Raw genomic sequence first — 17,909 nt, 5'->3', positions numbered from 1 at the left:
TAACAATCCTACATTCACACATGCACTGACTTATCCCCCACCTACCTGCAGTGTAACCACTTGTGATATTTACTGTGCAATATTTACACTGTGCAACACTACCTCTGTGCAATATTTATATATAGTTTATATTTATTCATATTCTGTATTTTTAAATTTGGTAAATTTTTGTATATATACATTTTACGTGCGCTTCTTTTTAATGTACATGTCTGTACTGGAAAAATGGTTTTTAATTTCGTTGTACACTCGTATAATGATAATAAAATGCATTCTATTCTCAATGCTATTTAACTGATCAACCACATTCTCAAATTCTCTATTAAAACCTAATTCCGTTTTTAATAATCTTCTTTGAGTCACATGTTTCCTTCAACTAATAAAAACACGATCCATCGTTTCTACAGTGTCACACCAGTTATATAAACCAGTAAGATGTTTCCTCATCTTTAAAAGAGTTCCGTTAGTTTTCCCTCCAGCCTGAAATCAAGTACTTGTTATGCTCTTACTTTAAAAGGAAACCGGAAACAACGTTGCTTTTATTTTGGAAGGAACGTTTCTGGCGTAACGTCAAAGCAGAATCAGCGTACGCCGGATTTACTGCGCACACTTCCACAACAAACATGGCGGACGGTGAGTTCATTGTTGAGCTTTGATGGTTCTTATCGGTGGGTTCTGGGGAGGTTCGGACCGGTTGTTCGGTGGTTCCGGTTTCATCCGGCGCGTTATCGCTCAGGTCTCCCGCCGTTGGTCGCTTCCTGTCCTCGGTCCGGTTTATTTACCGGAGAGAGCTAAGATGCTAAGCTAACAACCAACCGCGTACTGACCCACGTCGCCCGGTTCGAGCTGGGTCCGGGTCCAGGTCCGGATCCAGGCCAGCTGTACGGGTTAAGACCGGCCAGAACCAGAACCGAACCGCTGCTTTCGGATTTATTTCCAACTGAACTTTAAACAGCCGACTTCGTACCTGATGTGTTGCTGGAGAGCCAAACAGAACCAGAACCGGTTCCGGCGGTTCTGACGGCGAGTCCCTTGCGGTTCCGAATGAACCCCGAGCGTTCAGGTAGAGATTCTGCTTATGAGTCCAGTCTCCTCCTGCATCAAGAGGCTGCGGGGAGGTTACCATGGTAACCGCCGCTGGAGACGTCACCAGGTTCCCGTGAAGCTGATCCCAAACCCAGTCGGTCCAGTTCGGGTTTTGGTTCTGGAGTCAGAGGAACAATCAGACTGAAGAGTTGCAGCATCAGTTTCCCCCAGAAGACGAAGTCAGCCCGGTGGGCCGTAAATACACGTCACGGGAAAACATCGCCAGTGAAACACTACTTAACCCACAACTAGTCTTAAAAACTAATCAAAATATTCAATTAAAATGAATATCAATTATTTGGACTTTTGTTTAATCCAAAATAAGTCAGTGGCTCCATGGGGCCCCCAGGGCTTCAGGGGCCAGAACAGATGCATGAATGTAACATTTGTTTACTGAGATGATCAATGCTGCTAAATGTGACTCAGTTTCAGCAAACATAAAAGATTTTAAATGTTTAACATTTAACTGTAAGATTTTAAGGATCTGCCAAGTTTACTTTGTAAAAATTCAGAGAACAATATTCAGATTGTTTTGTTACCATAGCAACAACCTAATGCTGTGAGCTTAATCTTTGAATTTGAGCTGTTTGTTCACAAATACAGTTTAGTAAACTGCAATTATAACTGATTGCTTTTTATGTTGGCCAGTTAAACTCCTCCCTCTCTCAGATTAAATCCAACACACCTGATTGAGGTGCTGATGTTTTTAGCAACAAAAGGGGCCCCTAAGTCAGATTCTGCTCCAGGCCTCATCCAGCCTTGGACCGGCCCTGCATGATGAGGTAATCTGCTGCACTACGCAGAGATGCACAACAAACGGGAGATTTAATTCAATGCTGCTAATGTGGCTTCAGTAGCTCTTTCATTTCGTGTCTGTTGAGTTTTTAATAAGAACCACAGAAACTGTTCTGGTTGATCGAGTTTATGGGACGAGTTTCTCAGATCTCTGCACGGCCGCGCACATTAACTGTCTAAGTGGACGAAGCATTTGATACAGTTTGATGCATTTAGTAACTGGAAAAATAATACTAAAACTACTAAATCAGCGTGATGCGTTAGACAGGAAAGCGTGAACGCTGAACCTGCATGATCAGGTCAGCGCTACTTTGTTAACTAATACACCTTCCAACCGGGAACACATAGACTTTATCAGTGTAGGCAGAGCTGGGCGCTGGGCAGCGTGTTGAGATGGAAAAGCCGCACAAAAGTCTTTGTGCGGATTTATTGTTCACAAAATAAATCATGCTCACCGCTCGCTCAACGCACCTCTGAAAGCAACTACAAGTTATTCCTGCAGTTCATGTAGAGCTGCAACCAGAGTTGTGTTTAAAGTCCTACCTTGATCAAAAACTCTGGAAAGAATCATAATTCCTCACAGGGGAGTGATGTAAAATCCATACAGGTCAGCCTGTGTCGTTTGAGTGAAAGGAGGTGTGTGCGATCCCGCTGAGGTAAACTTAATCCAGCTATTGCTGCGCAGAGGCACCAGCGGTGTGGTTGGTCCGGCTTTAAATGCATAAACTATAAACTTATCTTCTGTAAACACATCTTTTAGGAATAAATCTGCTCTGATAGTGAAACGCTCGGAGCAACAGAGACACTTGCAATCCGGCTTAAAAAAATAAAAACTTTCAATTTTTTTATTATTATTTTCCTAAAAACAAACAAAGGTTTAGCCTGGCGGTGGCACTAGTAAAGGATGGCGGGCTGCCAGGCCCATAATGCACTGGGGGAAACCCTGCAGCATGCTAGTCACGTGATCAAAGCACTGCGTATTTCCGGTCTCAGGAGAACGTTCTCCCATGTTTCCCATGATCAGGAGCCTGACCTGCCGCTCTGCCTTTCAGATCACACAGACCCAGACCAGTCCATGGAGGGACACACACCTGTGAGACACACACACACACACACACACACACGGTTTCCATGGCAACAGCTGTCTGAACCCGAATCCTCCTGCAGGTTTCTGAAAACCCTCATGCGGAGTTCGGCCTGACGGAGAACCTGCAGGTAACGCCATCTCCCAGCATGCTTTGCTTCACTCACCACTCTGTACAGGTTCTGTCCCGTTCCAAGGTTCTGCTGCTACTGGATCCAGAACCTGATCAGAACCTCAGGACGGGACAGAGCCACCGACCCGCCTTCGGATCGGTCCCAGAACCGATGTCTGAGTAACGGGTCGGGTCATTGGTCCCCAGCGGACGGTGGAGAACGAGAAGGCGACCGCGGAGAAGCTGTCCAAGCAGAAGGTGGACCTGCAGGCGCTGCCGACTCGGGCCTACCTGGACCAGACCGTGGTTCCCATCCTGCTGCAGGGCCTGTCCGTCCTGGCCAAGGAGAGGTGGGTTCTGCTGCGGGTCGGGTCGGTACCTGCTGCCGCTCGCTGGTTCTGACGTTGTGGATGTTTCTCTCCAGGCCTCCCAACCCTATCGAATATCTGGCAGCGTTCCTGCTGAAGAACAAATCCCAGTTCGAGGAGCGGAGCTAAATCTGTTTTAGAATCCAGAATAAACGTATTAAAAATGGAAACGCCTCATTTATTCAGAACACACCGGTCCTGTTCTGGAGAACGGACCCGACGGGCCGCAGCGTCCTGTGAAGCTCAGGATGACTGGGAGGTCAGCTGACCTCTGACCGTTAGCTGGAGGGAGGAAGGGTCATGACCCGAGGAGCAGGAAGTCACTGAGAAGTTAAAAGACTTGAGTCTGTTCCAGAAAACTCCATTTAATTTGTTTATGTGAAACATTTACAGAAGAACAAGTTAAAAACAAAACAACCTGCAGATGTATGGAGACCTAGACAGGCCAATATTATACAAACACGTACAGGGGATCATATTCACCACGAGGATTTTCTAGGACCCAGACAAATACTATAAAATATTTTCTGCTTTTTCTTTGGCAGATCACTTCCTGTTAAAACTATTTAATACCTTAAATAGTTTAATTATGTAGTAAAATATCTCATTAAGGAAAAGAAAAATTTAAAAAATGTTTCCCTTATGGGAAACTACAACTCCCATGAGGCTTTTCAACAGGAAGTGTCCAAAGAACCAGACTTCTTGACCTGAGTATTGTGGGTAATGTAGTAGTAATAAACTGGTGGCTCCGCCCACTTTGCATCTCCACGCCTTTATTGGAGCGTCTGGGTAACCAGGTCGATGATGCAGAGGCCAGGTCTCAGCCAATTGCAGCGTGACAAACTACATACATCAAACACCTGAGCAGACCACCAGGTAAGGTCAGAGTGTATGACGTCACTTCCTGTTGCTCAGAGCTGCACAGGAAGTGGCCTTTATGCGTCATTGGATGACGGTCCAGCAGGCTGATGAGGAAATGGGCGGGGCTTGGTCTCAGATGTAGAACTGGTGATTGGCCAGATTGTCCATGAAGGGCTGAACCAGGAAGTCAGTGGAGAAGTAGAAGATGAGACCGAAGGCGATGGAGATGGGCAGCGCGGGCAGCGCCTTCCTGAAGATGGCCAGGAGCAGCAGGGTGAGGCACAGACCCTGGAGGAGGGGCAGAGGGGGGAAAGGGGATGGACAATGGGTCACATGACCGGCTCAACGTTCTCACACCCCATACCATTTTCTCTCTTCAGCTCATTCTCTCCTAGTTGAAGCCACTAGAGGAGACATGATGCTGCCATTACCTCTACCTCTGACTGGAAGTGCTGCTGGATCAGAGCCTCGCCTCATTGGTTCATTCAGAGAACACAGGAAGAAGACTGAATCCTCAGACTCAACGTGGCCAACTTAGATAACCTCCTACCACCTGGAGTGACTAAGAAACTTACCTTACATCTGAAACTGTCTTGGCACTTTGAATGACCCCAGAAATGATTGATGAAAAGTTTAGTGGAAGGAAAGCAACAGGGCTGAACGTACGATGAGGATGGCCACGAAGCAGGCCAGGGTGGTGTTCCAGTCTCCACCGGTCGCTGCAGCCTTTCCCACCAGGACGCTGTAGAAGATGAAGTCTCCGAGGCCAAGCTTCACCCCGCCTGCACACACACACCATCATAATCATCGTCATGGTAACCAGACACCAGCTGAGTTCTGGCCTGCAGCTCCTCCACTTACGTTCCTCCTCCAGTTCCTCTTCCGTGACGGGCCTCGGCCGTCGGCTTGGAGGCTCCGCCCTCCCACCATTTAGCTCTGCCTCCTCATCTGAACCTGTTGCCATAGAGACACTATTTAGACTGCAGGCTTGGACAGCAGAGCAGGCGTAGCCACTAGTGAAGTCTGACCCGTTTCAGAGCGCTGGCCATCGACCGGGTTCGCCATCATCACCGTCCATATCATGGCAGCTGCAGAAAAACAGAAATGTTATGACCAATCGGAGCGCTCCGACCACACATCTGGAGACCCGGACCAGCCCCCAACTAGACCAGAACGAGACCCGGACCAGCCCCCAACTAGACCAGAAGGAGACCCGGACCAGCCCCCAACTAGACCAGAACGAGACCCGGACCAGCCCCCAACTAGACCAGAACGAGACCCGGACCAGCCCCCAACTAGACCAGAACGAGACCCGGACCAGCCCCCAACTAGACCAGAACGAGACCCGGACCAGCCCCCAACTAGACCAGAACGAGACCCGGACCAGCCCCCAACTGGACCAGAACGAGACCCGGACCAGCCCCAACTAGACCAGAACGAGACCCGGACCAGCCCCCAACTAGACCAGAACGAGACCCGGACCAGCCCCCAACTAGACCAGAACGAGACCCGGACCAGCCCCAACTAGACCAGAACGAGACCCGGACCAGCCCCCAACTAGACCAGAACGAGACCCGGACTAGCCCCAACTAGACCAGAAGGAGACCCGGACCAGCCCCCAACTAGACCAGAAGGAGACCCGGACCAGCCCCCAACTAGACCAGAACGAGACCCGGACCAGCCCCCAACTAGACCAGAACGAGACCCGGACCAGCCCCCAACTGGACCAGAACGAGACCCGGACCAGCCCCCAACTGGACCAGAACGAGACCCGGACCAGCCCCCAACTAGACCAGAACGAGACCCGGACCAGCCCCCAACTGGACCAGAAGGAGACCCGGACCAGCCCCCAACTGGACCAGAAGGAGACCCGGACCAGCCCCCAACTAGACCAGAAGGAGACCCGGACCAGCCCCCAACTAGACCAGAACGAGACCCGGACCAGCCCCCAACTAGACCAGAAGGAGACCCGGACCAGCCCCCAACTAGACCAGAAGGAGACCCGGACCAGCCCCCAACTGGACCAGAAGGAGACCCGGACCAACCCAAAACTAGACCAGAAGGAGACCCGGACCAGCCCCCAACTAGACCAGAAGGAGACCCGGACCAGCCCCCAACTAGACCAGAACGAGACCCGGACCAGCCCCCAACTAGACCAGAACGAGACCCGGACCAGCCCCCAACTGGACCAGAAGGAGACCCGGACCAGCCCCCAACTAGACCAGAAGGAGACCCGGACCAGCCCCCAACTAGACCAGAAGGAGACCCGGACCAGCCCCCAACTGAACCAGAAGGAGACCCGGACCAGCCCCCAACTGGACCAAAAGGAGACCCGAACCAGCCCAAAACTAGACCAGAAGGCAGAAGGAGACCCGGACCAGCCCCCAACTAGACCAGAAGGAGACCCGGACCAGCCCCCAACTAGATCAGAAGGAGACCCGGACCAGCCCCCAACTAGATCAGAAGGAGACCCGGACCAGCCCCCAACTAGAACTGAACTGTAATTAGACCTAACCAGATGAAACTCTGTACTTACAGGAGTAGATGAGGGCAGGGAAGATGGGTTCGTTGCGCTCCTGAGCCGTCTCCACCAGCATCCGCAACGGTCCCTTTGGACTGAGGACGGCCACCAGGTCTGCAGGGGAGCAAGATGTTAGCGGCATCGTGACGGTGAGGCAGGAGGCGACGGCGTTCCAGGACTCACCATAGACAGAGATGGCGCCCAGGATGACCCAGGTGGACCACTCGGGGAGATACTTGATGAAGACGAGGGCCATGAGCGCGCTGATGAGGATGAGGTAGGCCTGCTGCAGCTGCAGCGGCCCCTTCCAGTGGATGCACAGCATGCCCACGGCGCCGAAGTTCCAGATCACCATGGCAACCGTTGGGTAGTCCACCGCCACGTTGTAGGTCCGAAACACCTCGCTGATGGCACAGAAAGGACGAGCCCAGTGATGGACCAGAGCCAGAACCGGGCCGGCTGGGTCCTTCAGAACGGAAACTCACCCCAGGTACATGAAGCTGAACCAGAAGAGCAGCATGAGGGAGGACAGGATGAGCCAGCCGTGGATGAACTGAGGCAGAGAAGAACCAGAACTTCAGGCTGAAACGGACCCAGAACATTCAGCAGGTTGGACTGGCTTCTAGTTCAGAACCAGGGCAGCGATTCTCTGCCCCGACCCGGTTACATCAATGTGGATCACAAGCGGAACCAGCTGGACCGTCTGCTGGAGAAATATCGTTTCCTTGTCGGGTTTCGCTCCGAACACCTGCTGGCAGCGGCGCTAGGGGGCGCTAGATCCACCCGACGTGGTTTTATGTTACAAAATGTTAAGAGTTGACAGGAAATGGAAAAATATAACGATGATTCTGAGTTATTAGAAGATGTTCTGATGAACACAAAATCTAAAGAAAATTCGCCACAAAAAAATAATTAAATGTGTTTATGACGCTGATCATGATGAGTCGGGTCAGGTTGATCTGCTCCGGTCCGGTCCGGTCCGGTCCAGTCCTACCTTGTAGCAGCGGTTCTTGTACAGCACCACCAGTAGGATGGTCATGACCACGATGACGCTGATCATGATGGCGGTGTTGAGGACGGAGTGCAGCAGGCGGCGGCCCACGTCGGGCGTGTCCTCGCTGAACGGCGTGTAGATCCTGCAGAGAGACCGGGTGAGACCAGAACCAGAACCGGGACCAGAACCTGGTGGACCTACAGCTGCTGGGTGGTCTTCTCCGAGTAGAAGCTGACGGACTTGATGGTGGCGACCACCACCGCCATGCACAGCGTGACGGGGACGAACAGCATGATGACGTGCTTGGCGCCGTACTTCAGAGGCTCCTCCTCCTCGTCCTCAGGCTCCGCCCCCGGGTCCGGACCGGCCCGCCCGCCGCTCCGCCCGGCCTGCGAGGGGAGCAAAACCTGTCAGGACCGACACCGTCCTCAAACACGGTCAGCAGAACCGGGCCGGTACCGTTTTACTGTCAGAGTCCTCGGTGGGGCTGAGCTCTGGGTCGGGTCGGTAGGACGGAACCGCAGGGTTCTGGGCCGGAACCAGGGCGGTCCGCTCGTTGTAGAGCTCCTCATCACTGTCCGATACACTCATCACTGCAAACAGAACCAAACAGAACCTGCTGAACCCAACAGAACCCAATAGAACAAAACGAAACCAAGCAGAACGCAACAGAACTTGCTGAACCAAGCAGAACCCAACAGAACCTGCTGAACCCAACAGAACCAAGCAGAACTTAACAGAACCCAACAGAACCTGCTGAACCCAACAGAACCCAATAGAACAAAACGAAACCAAGCAGAACTCAACAGAACCTGCTGAACCAAGCAGAACCCAACGGAACCTGCTGAACCCAATAGAACCAACAGAACCTGTTGAACCCAACAGAACCTGCTGAACCCAACAGAACCTGCTGAACCCAACAGAACCTGCTGAACAGAACCCAACAGAACCTGCTGAACCCAACAGAACCAAGCAGAACTTAACAGAACCCAACAGAACCAGCTGAACCCAATAGAACAAACCGAAACCAAGCAGAACCCAACGGAACCTGTTGAACCCAATAGAACCAACAGAACCTGCTCTCGGTCCTAAAACTACTGGTACAGTCATTTGTAGAGGAAACTAAAGAATCAAGCAGAACCCAGAACCTGGTCTCGGTACACAAACAGAACCATCTGTTCCAACAGAACCGAACCTCCACTGTCTTACCACCAGAACCACCAGAACCTGTGCTGACTGCTACAGCAGATTCAGATTTATTCGTGTCCCAAATGGCCAACTGATGTTACAGCAAGTAAAAGACAAAGATTAAAAATTAAAACAAACCAACAGGCGCCAGAAGGTTCGGCTGCAGGAACCAGAACTCGAACCTTTTATACCAGGAAGTCTGAGGCCAGAATCTGGAACTCAGGACGAGAAATATCAGCAATAATGGCTTTAATTGTCCTAATGATGATGTTGAAACATTAAAACCCAGAAGTTGATCAAACTGAGGCTGAGAAATAACTCGGCTCGGCTCCTGTTACCTTCCAGATGTTTAGTAAAGAGGCAGCAGCAATCCACAGAACCGAACCAGTACTATCTGCTCCGACAGAACCGGAACTCTACTGTCTAATCGAACCGAACCGAGCTGGTACTGCCTGGCTCAACAGAACCGAACAAACTGACCACTCATGTGCCCCAAACAGACTTTTTCCTGAAGCCAACCGAACTCGGATGGTTCCGACCGTCACTCTGGTCGCTTTTTGTCAGAGTAAGTTCAGAAAAACGAACCTGTGCAGAACCGAACTGGACCTGAACCGAAATTAAGTCCGAGAAATAAACCCGGAAACCCAGCGGTCAGCTGATCCGAGCGACCCACGTGACACGTTCACTGACGTCACACCCAACGTGACGCACACGAGAAGAACCGAGAGAAATAAACCAGAGGGAACGTTCCAGTGTCCTCCAGAGGTCTACCTGTCTTCAGTGGGTGTTTGTGTCCCCTCAGGGTGGAGACATGTCCTCACACCAGGAGCAGCCGCTCACCGCACTGGTCCCAGGTGAGACTTCCGTCTAGCTGCTCTCTGAGTGGCTCCACCTGTAGGCCCCGCCCCCATCTTCTTTTGCTAAAACTTGTGACTTGACAAACACTGTGTGTTACTGGCTGGACTGTTAGCTAATGAGCTAACAGTCCAGCTGTTAGCTCATTAGCTGGACTGTTAGCTCACTAGCTAACAGCTGCTAGCTTCTTGGTTAGCGGTTTTGCTTCCCCTGAACTAATTTCTCCAGATAAATTGAGAATCATTGATTTTCTTGGCTGTTTTGTAAACTTTCAGTTGGACCAAGTTCAACATCTGTGTTGAAGTTTTGATTATCGACCATTAAACAGACGGTTATGCACATGCTTTTATTTTGAAATGTATTTAAGCAGGAGTTCTATTTCCTCTAGTCATTTTTTCTAAATAAACTTTATTGAGCGTTATTAACTAAACAAATACACATAAAAGACGCATGAACTCTGATGTCTCCTGTTCTAAAGCCGACCCGCCGGACCCGCCGGACCCGCCGGACCCGCCGGACCTCGCCCTGGACCCGCCGGACCTCGCCCTGGACCCGCAGGACCCGCTGGACCCGCTGGACCCGCCGGACCTCGCCCTGGACCCAGACACCGTCAACAGCTGGCTCCTCGTGTCTCCGGACCTGCGCAGGGTGACGGTTTCGGACCGGTACCAGAACTACCCGCAGAACCCGCAGCGGTTCGACGCGGAGCTGCAGGTTCTGAGCCGGGCGGCGCTGACGGGTCGCCATGGGTTCGATGTGGACTGGATGAGCGCCGACAACCGGGCCGCCGTCGGCGTCGCTCTGGCGTACGAAAGCGTCCCCAGGAAGGGAGCGGGCCGGGCCGCGTTCGGGCGGAACCGGGCGTCCTGGTTCTTCGCAGCAGAGGGAGATGCTCTGACTGCGTGGCACGGCGGGGAGAAGTGGACCTATGACGTTCCTGATGACGGCTATGAGCGGGTCCGGGTCCGTTTGGACCACGCTGGGGGGGTTCTGTCCTTCTTCCTGCTGACTGAAACCGGGCCGAGTCACGTTCACACTTTCAGAACCGAGTTCACAGAGGCGCTCTATCCGGGTCTCTGCGCTCGCTCCACCGCCAGCTATGCTGGGTTCTGCTGAGACCCACCGGGCCAGAACCAGAACCATTACCGGGCCAGAACCCCTGAGTGAGCAGAAACCAAGTCTTGTTCCAGGAAGAAGCGGACCGGTTCTGAACAATGACCCGAGTTAAAGCGGATCCAGATGAGGCCGGAAACCGTCAACATCAGAACCGGGTCTTGTTTCCGGATGGGGGCGGGGCTTATTTTCATCTTAATGACCAGTTTATTTAATGATTGCCATAAGCAGTTATAGTAATTATGAATTATTACGGACTCCAGCGGTGTGTTTAACGTCCTAGTTAAAGCTCAGGCTTCCAGGCAGCCGTTCCCAGTTGGAAGATCAGAGACACTGAAGACAGAAGTCGACTCATCATCACTCACTAAACTTTAATGTTTTGAGGAGAAACAACCAATCACATGGCAGAATGAAGACGAAGGGGCGTCTTGGCTGCTCAGGGTCTCTGTGGCCGTGGGGTCAAAGTTCATGCAAGACAAAACATTGTGCACAACTAAAGGTGGAGGAGGAATCAGTCAGGAAGTCAGCAGACGTCTGTCCAAACCGGGCCGGACGCCGGGCCTGAAGCTGTTTGGACCCGGCTGAACTTCAAAATACCTGACAGAACTCACTTTAAATATAATCTGAAAGATTAAGATAAGTTGGAGGAAAACATGCAGCATTCTGGGTCCAACAGAACATTTTAAAGCTGGTTCTACTGAAACCAGAACAGAGTCTGCACCAACACACTGAAAACCTGAACAACTGGAACCAGAACCTTACAAACATGTTACAGGAAGTCAGAGGAACCAGCAGGGCTGACCCAGACATCTCGGTTAAAACCCAATTCTGACTCTCAGGCCAGAACCTGAAGGAACCCGAAACCCACCAGAACCTCTCAGGAACCCATTACGATCCGATGATCCGAAGAGAAACCGTCCAAATTGCAATTCCAGTTTGAAGCAGGTGGCCTAGAAGCCCTTGACGTGGCAGTACGCCTCCAGCGACGAGAAGACGATGTACATCAACCACAGGCTGAAGAACAGGCCGGAGGTCAGGACTTTAGGAACACGCGGCCCACCGAGCTCCCCGCCGATGGCCGGCCGGCGCCGGTAGATCAGGACGGCGATGCAGATGAAAGCAAAGATGGTGAAGAGCGTGACGGAGAAGGCCAGCGTTCCCGGGTCCACCCTGAACTCCTGGCCCTTGCTGTAGTGGTAGACGGCGGCGATGGACCACGCCACACCAATGCCCAGGAAGACGTTGACGGCGTTACTTCCTGTAACGTTCCCGATGGAGGCGTCCGCGTATTGGTCCTGGATCGCCGACACTTTACTGGCAAAGGTGTCTGAAGAAGAGACGGAGAAAACAAAAGCTTTCAGTCGCTTTCCTCTTTAGATTCTCAGTCACTGAAAGCAGCTCAGTGCTCTGAGCTTCTCCTGAATTAATTTCTCCACAGATATTCTAAAGCGATAATTTACGGGGCTGTATTATAAACTTTAAGTTGAGTGAAGCTCACCGTCTGTGTTGAGGTCCTGGTTTCACCTGTGGTGAATCCAGGAATCCTGGGCCCCTGACTAAAGACCAGTTTGGCCCCCTGTGCAGCTGCTGTTCCAACGTTTTGAGTCTAATTGACCCATAAAAAGCGTCACAGTTTTAAAGGCTGCATCTGCTTTGCTTTGTTTGGGTCAATACTGATAATTAGCTCAATATTTACTGCTCATGAATTTAACATCCAACAGTCCACATCCAGGATGCTAGTAGGTTGTTAATGTTTTCTATTAGTTTAGATACTGAAACGTCTCCATGGCAACAGTCTATAGCAACGAGCAAAACACACATGAAGCAATCCAGACTTCTAAACATGCTAGTAGCTGCATTTTATTCAGGCTGCAGTTTAACAGCTATGCTAGCTGCAGCACAGCTGTGCTATGCTAGCTGCAGCACAGCTGTGCTATGCTAGCTGCAGCACAGCTGTGCTATGCTAGCTGCAGCACAGCTCTGTGCTATGCTAGCTGCAGCACAGCTCTGTGCTATGCTAGCTGCAGCACAGCTCTGTGCTAAGCTAGCTGCAGCACAGCTCTGTGCTATGCTAGCTGCAGAATAGCACAAATCAAGGGGGAGGAAGGATGAGCAGCACCACATGAGATTGTGATTGACAGCACTATAACTCTCCTGCCTCTGATTGGTTGTTTCTAGCACTGATAGAAGGCAGAGGAAATAGATTTTTTACAGATTACCTCTCATATCATACTGTCACAACATGATGACAGTTTTAACAAATATGTGTAAAAAATGTTTATATAAAATCCTGTGTGTGTTTCTGTTATTGCGCTCTGGTGGTGAACCATGTCAGACCTGCACAGATGAGCTTCTGATGCTACCAAGGGCAAATCCAGCTGTGTGAGCTGTGGCTAAAATGCTTAGCAGCTTAGTAACAGCCAGTCGTTCGTGTTTCCTACTGTCTGCTGCTAACAGCGTCACTCTGAAGCTCCCAGCAGGAACGAACCATTTAGCCCAGATAGGGGGGTTCAGGGCAGATATGGATGTTTGTTTCTCATCTGGGAGGGGGAACATTACATTTTACTGCTAAAAACAATCTTTGAAAATACAATATGATTAATTGTGTAATTGACAGGGACCCGATATTTTTTATTTTATTTCTATGACCAAAAAATAAATAAATAATTGTGGAGGGCCCCCTGCTGGTCAGGGCCCCTAGAATGGTCATCCCTTTCCCCCCTATTCCGCGCCCCTGATCCAGCTAATTCAGCAACAGAGTTAGCAAAACTCTCAGTGGCAGAATAAGTCAGAGTCGGCCGGGGGGCGGGGCCAATGGCCGGGCCCTTTATATCCAAACAATAAAGCTCATGATAATTTAACTTTACAACATGGACATGCCCTCAACAGCAGAGCTAACAGGTTTCATCACCAGAGAGAGCGACTGTCATTCTGGAATCCATCTGACATGAAGCACAACAAACCCAGAGATCATCAGGCGACTCAGAGCCTGGCGCCGCTAGCAGCGGCTGAAGCTTTTTGTTGACGGGTTGAAGCCGGTAGCACACGCCGCATGCGCAGCGTGTTTAAATGTAGTTTAAATGTAAATAAAGCCGACATGTAGCACATTTTGTTCTATATTTTACACCCACTTTGTCACTGAAATCAATCTGGTAAAGGTTTTTGTAACCATGACTGGAGCAGCTTGCTATATAAACTGCTGGGGCATCACTATGTAATTTTAAATACACCGTTGTCAACAGGAGAGGGCCACTTTCTCCAGCTCAGCTCATATAAAGGCTTGGATCCCTGAAGTCATATTCTGCCTCCCAAGGCCCAGGCCGGGGGCCGCCGCCCCCCTTAACACCCTATAGCTCCGCCCCTGAAAAGTCAGCAGCTATAAAACCGAAAGGTTCCAAAAAATCCCTTCCTCAAACACAAATGGTCCAGCTGGTTCTGGTGGGAACCAGTTCAATCTGACCTACAGAACTGGGATTTCTCTGTTTCAGTAGGAAACGTCGTATCGAAGAGGTCAGAGGTCAGCATTCAGCTTCTATGCACCACAGATCTGGAACAAACTTCCAGAAAACTGGAAAACAGCCGAAACCCTGAGTGCTTTTAAACCTAGACCAAAAACCTGGTCAGCGTTGAAACATTGATCAATAATCTGATGTGTGACGCTGGCAGAATGTAACGCTGTTCACTGTTTCTACGACTTTGTGTTTTTATGATTAAAGCTCTTTGAAATGTGATATACAAATAAACTTTGATTCGATTGTGATGGTTGAATGTAGAGTGTTAGCATTAGCTTCAGCTAAAACCCGTGTTGGCATAGAGGTCGTGAGTTCGCAGCTGTTTTCTGAACGGTTCCACTGCTGGTGAAAATATCGTGTTTAAAATTCTTCATGGAACAAGAAGCTAACCGTCAGGGTGAAGCCTCCATGTTAGCCTCCATGTAGCTGCCTAGCTTAGCAGTAAAGTCTGGTGTTTGATGACCAACAGAAGAAACTTCCTGTGTTTTATTTGCAGCTCCAAGCGGCAGAGTTGGCCTGAACATGAGTCGGGATCACCGTTTCCTGTCTCATGTTCTCCGTCTGCCTGTTTGCGTTCTCTCTGGTTTCCTACCAAGACTAAGGCTATTAGCCCAGCGGGTGTTTGTGCTGCTGAGGCTAGATGTCAAACTGAGACGGCTCCCAGACCTCAACATAGACTGAGGCTGTTGCTCCCCAACCGAGCCGGATTTCTAGTCCAACGAACTGGAGTTTAATTAAAGCATGAATCCACCCTAAATCTGTTTTTATTGGCTGCGGGATCAACCTTAGCTTGTGTCACACCTGGTACTGAAGTACCCAACGCGACGAACACCACGGCGGTGACGGAGTCTTTGAGGCCAACCGTGCAGCCAAAATGCGACGCCAGGTCTCCGATGATGGCGGTCAGCATGCCGATGACGAAGATGGAGATGACGAAGCAGGCCCAGCCGTTCCAGTAGTCCGTTGGAGGAACGAAGGCAAACAGAAGCTTCCAGAAGACAGTCAGGAAGTGCATGACATAGTCAAAACAGGAAGGCATTTTTTCTTCATCATCATCATCACCACCTGAGGAAGGAGACAACATTCCCTGATGCTTCGTGTGAAAAACTCAGAGAAGCAGGTTTTCTTTCTGCAGTTTGTACCTGAGCTGACAGTGATGGCCTCTACAAACTGCTCCCTCCAGCTGTTCGTCCCGATCACCAGAGCCAGGTTGGTCTTCTTAATCAGTTTGTCCACCGTGTTCTGAAACCAGACCAACCCGAGATGAAAGTCTGCCTTTCTGTAGACCAGCGGTTACTCTGAAGACAGACTGAATGCTGGGAAAGTGGCCTGAGGTAAGAACTGGGATACGTTGGACCAAACCGCTGGTGGACAACCAGTGTCCTCACCAGAGCTCCGTCTCTGTACATCTACAGCCTGGATCCAGTGCAGACGAGACGTCCCGACATTTGGGAGGAGCGCGAGAGGCAGAGGCGTGATTTTAGGGATTTACTCTCACCTTGAACTCGTAGGATTCCTCGATGACGACCTCCAGTCGGACGTGTTCGCCCAACATTGGTCTGCCCATCTCTGCAATCCGCCGCTCCTCCTCCTCCTTCTTTGTCAAAACCTCCTCACACACCCCATCTGACAAAGGTCACATGTTTGTTTAGCTGCAGGCCGACACAGGAAGTGAATTTCTGAAATGAATGTAGGATGAATGATGTCTCCTCCAGCTCTGGACACTCGGAGGAGCTCTGGGTATCCAGAGTCTGATCTCAGCTTGTCTTCAACCTCAACACCAACAATCTGCTCTGGGAGGGAGGGATGATGGATGGATGGATGGATGGACAGACAGACGGATGGATGGATCAGTGGATGGATGGATGGATGACGGACGGATGGATGGACAGGTGGATGGATGGATCAGTGGATGGATGGATGGATCAGTGGATGAACGGATGGATGACGGACGGATGGATGGACAGGTGGATGGATGGATGGATCAGTGGATGGATGGATGGATGACGGACGGATGGATGGATGGACAGGTGGATGGATGGATGGATGGATGGATGACGGATGGATGGATGGATGACGGATGGATGGATCAGTGGATGAACGGATGGATGATGGACGGATGGATGGACAGGTGGATGGATGGATGGATCAGTGGATGGATGGATGGATGACGGACGGATGGATGGATGGACAGGTGGATGGATGGATGGATGGATGACGGATGGATGGATCAGTGGATGGATGACGGATGGATGGATCAGTGGATGGATGGATGGATGACAGACAGAAGGATGATGGATGGATCAGTGGATGAACGGATGGATGATGGACGGATGGATGGACAGGTGGATGGATGGATGGATGACGGATGGATGGATCAGTGGATGGATGACGGATGGATGGATCAGTGGATGGATGGATGGATGACAGACAGAAGGATGATGGATGGATCAGTGGATGACGGATGGATGACGGATGAATGACGGACGGACGGATGGATGGATCAGTGGATGGATGACGGATAGATGGATCAGTGGACGGATGGATGACAGATGGATGGATGTATCAGTGGATGAACGGATGGATGACGGACGGATGGATGGACAGGTGGATGGATGGATGGATGACGGATGGATGGATCAGTGGATGGATGGATCAGTGGATGGACGGATGGATGGATGGATCAGTGGATGAACGGATGGATGACGGACGGATGGATGGACAGGTGGATGGATGGATGGATCAGTGGATGAACGGATGGATGGATGGATCAGTGGATGAACGGATGGATGACGGACGGATGGATCAGTGGATGGATGGACGGACAGACGGATGGATGGATGACGGATGGATGGATCAGTGGATGGATGGATCAGTGGATGGACGGATGGATGGATGGATCAGTGGATGAACGGATGGATGACGGACGGATGGATCAGTGGATGGATGGACGGACAGACGGATGGATGGATGACGGATGGATGGATCAGTGGATGGATGACGGATGGATGGATGACGGATGGATGGATCAGTGGATGATGGATGGATGACGGATGGATGGATCAGTGGATGGATGGATGACGGATGGATAGATCAGTGGATGGATGGATGGATGACGGACAGATGGATGGACAGGTGGATGGATGGATGGATGGATCAGTGGATGGATGACGGATGGATGGATCAGTGGATGATGGATGGATGACGGACAGATGGATGGACAGGTGGATGGATGGATGGATGGATCAGTGGATGGATGACGGATGGATGGATCAGTGGATGATGGATGGATGACGGACAGATGGATGGACAGGTGGATGGATGGATGACGGATGGATGGATGGATGTATCAGTGGATGAATGGATGGATGACGGATGGATGGATCAGTGGATGGATGGACGGACAGACGGATGGATGGA

General features: G+C 50.8%; 4 protein-coding genes across 18 annotated transcripts in view; 2 read left to right on the top strand and 2 right to left on the bottom strand.

Annotated features, from left to right (window-relative positions):
• The first annotated feature begins 511 nt into the window (after positions 1-511).
• dpy30 (dpy-30 histone methyltransferase complex regulatory subunit) lies at positions 512-3,615 on the top strand. 2 transcript variants are annotated; one of them, XM_008421199.3, is made up of 5 exons: positions 512-633; positions 2,934-2,974; positions 3,049-3,096; positions 3,285-3,427; positions 3,502-3,615. In XM_008421199.3, the coding sequence occupies exons 1-5, from the start codon at positions 624-626 to the stop codon at positions 3,572-3,574; spliced, it is 315 nt and encodes a 104-aa protein (XP_008419421.1). In that variant the 5' UTR covers positions 512-623; the 3' UTR covers positions 3,575-3,615. The 2 variants fall into 2 exon arrangements, with proteins under 2 accessions (XP_008419421.1, XP_008419431.1); XM_008421209.2 differs by lacking the exon at positions 512-633 and adding an exon at positions 1,653-1,868.
• Positions 3,616-3,790: 175 nt separating this feature from the next.
• On the bottom strand, positions 3,791-9,890 carry psen2 (presenilin 2). Of its 3 annotated transcripts, none has more exons than XM_008421189.3 (11): positions 9,781-9,890; positions 8,281-8,414; positions 8,023-8,210; positions 7,822-7,963; positions 7,313-7,380; positions 7,011-7,231; positions 6,843-6,941; positions 5,335-5,394; positions 5,168-5,260; positions 4,973-5,088; positions 3,791-4,594 (listed from the first exon to the last, which is right to left on the bottom strand). In XM_008421189.3, exons 2-11 carry the CDS (start codon positions 8,410-8,412, stop codon positions 4,439-4,441), a joined length of 1,275 nt encoding a protein of 424 aa, XP_008419411.1. In that variant the 5' UTR covers positions 8,413-8,414; positions 9,781-9,890; the 3' UTR covers positions 3,791-4,438. The 3 variants fall into 3 exon arrangements, with proteins under 3 accessions (XP_008419411.1, XP_008419404.1, XP_081468262.1); XM_008421182.3 differs by lacking the exon at positions 9,781-9,890 and adding an exon at positions 9,595-9,735; XM_081612136.1 differs by lacking the exon at positions 9,781-9,890 and adding an exon at positions 9,348-9,439.
• LOC103471870 (neoverrucotoxin subunit alpha-like) lies at positions 9,739-14,737 on the top strand. The gene is made up of 2 exons (XM_008421130.3): positions 9,739-9,863; positions 10,343-14,737. The coding sequence occupies exons 1-2, from the start codon at positions 9,821-9,823 to the stop codon at positions 10,978-10,980; spliced, it is 681 nt and encodes a 226-aa protein (XP_008419352.2). The 5' UTR covers positions 9,739-9,820; the 3' UTR covers positions 10,981-14,737.
• slc8a1a (solute carrier family 8 member 1a) overlaps positions 11,329-17,909 on the bottom strand; it is a 33,404-nt gene continuing 26,823 nt past the window's right edge. For all 12 annotated transcript variants that reach the window (XM_081612090.1, XM_081612086.1, XM_008421057.3 and 9 more), the window contains 4 exons: positions 15,988-16,115; positions 15,632-15,731; positions 15,291-15,554; positions 11,329-12,304 (listed from right to left, as the gene is read on the bottom strand). In XM_081612090.1, coding sequence (XP_081468216.1) covers positions 11,928-12,304; positions 15,291-15,554; positions 15,632-15,731; positions 15,988-16,115 — 869 coding nt within the window. In that variant the 3' untranslated portion in view covers positions 11,329-11,927. The remainder of the gene's footprint in view (positions 12,305-15,290; positions 15,555-15,631; positions 15,732-15,987; positions 16,116-17,909) is intronic.

This window comes from Poecilia reticulata, chromosome 1 (genome assembly GCF_904066995.2).
Source record: "Poecilia reticulata chromosome 1, P_reticulata-male-v2, whole genome shotgun sequence".
In the NCBI taxonomy this organism is placed as follows: Eukaryota; Metazoa; Chordata; class Actinopteri; order Cyprinodontiformes; family Poeciliidae; genus Poecilia; species Poecilia reticulata.
Note: the sequence above shows the minus strand (reverse complement) of the source record. Positions and strands in the feature narration are given on the sequence as shown.

Coding starts and splice junctions, on each gene's coding strand:
- dpy30 (XM_008421199.3), top strand. Junction 2,975..3,048: donor CCATGGAGGGACACACACCT/GTGAGACACACA, acceptor ATCCTCCTGCAG/GTTTCTGAAAACCCTCATGC. Junction 3,097..3,284: donor GCCTGACGGAGAACCTGCAG/GTAACGCCATCT, acceptor ATTGGTCCCCAG/CGGACGGTGGAGAACGAGAA.
- psen2 (XM_008421189.3), bottom strand. CDS start 8,412: ATGAGTGTATCGGACAGTGATGAGGAGCTCTACAACGAGCGGACCGCC. Junction 7,964..8,022: donor GAGAAGACCACCCAGCAGCT/GTAGGTCCACCA, acceptor GTCTCTCTGCAG/GATCTACACGCCGTTCAGCG. Junction 6,942..7,010: donor GGGCGCCATCTCTGTCTATG/GTGAGTCCTGGA, acceptor GCTCCCCTGCAG/ACCTGGTGGCCGTCCTCAGT.
- LOC103471870 (XM_008421130.3), top strand. CDS start 9,821: ATGTCCTCACACCAGGAGCAGCCGCTCACCGCACTGGTCCCAG. Junction 9,864..10,342: donor GCTCACCGCACTGGTCCCAG/GTGAGACTTCCG, acceptor CCTGTTCTAAAG/CCGACCCGCCGGACCCGCCG.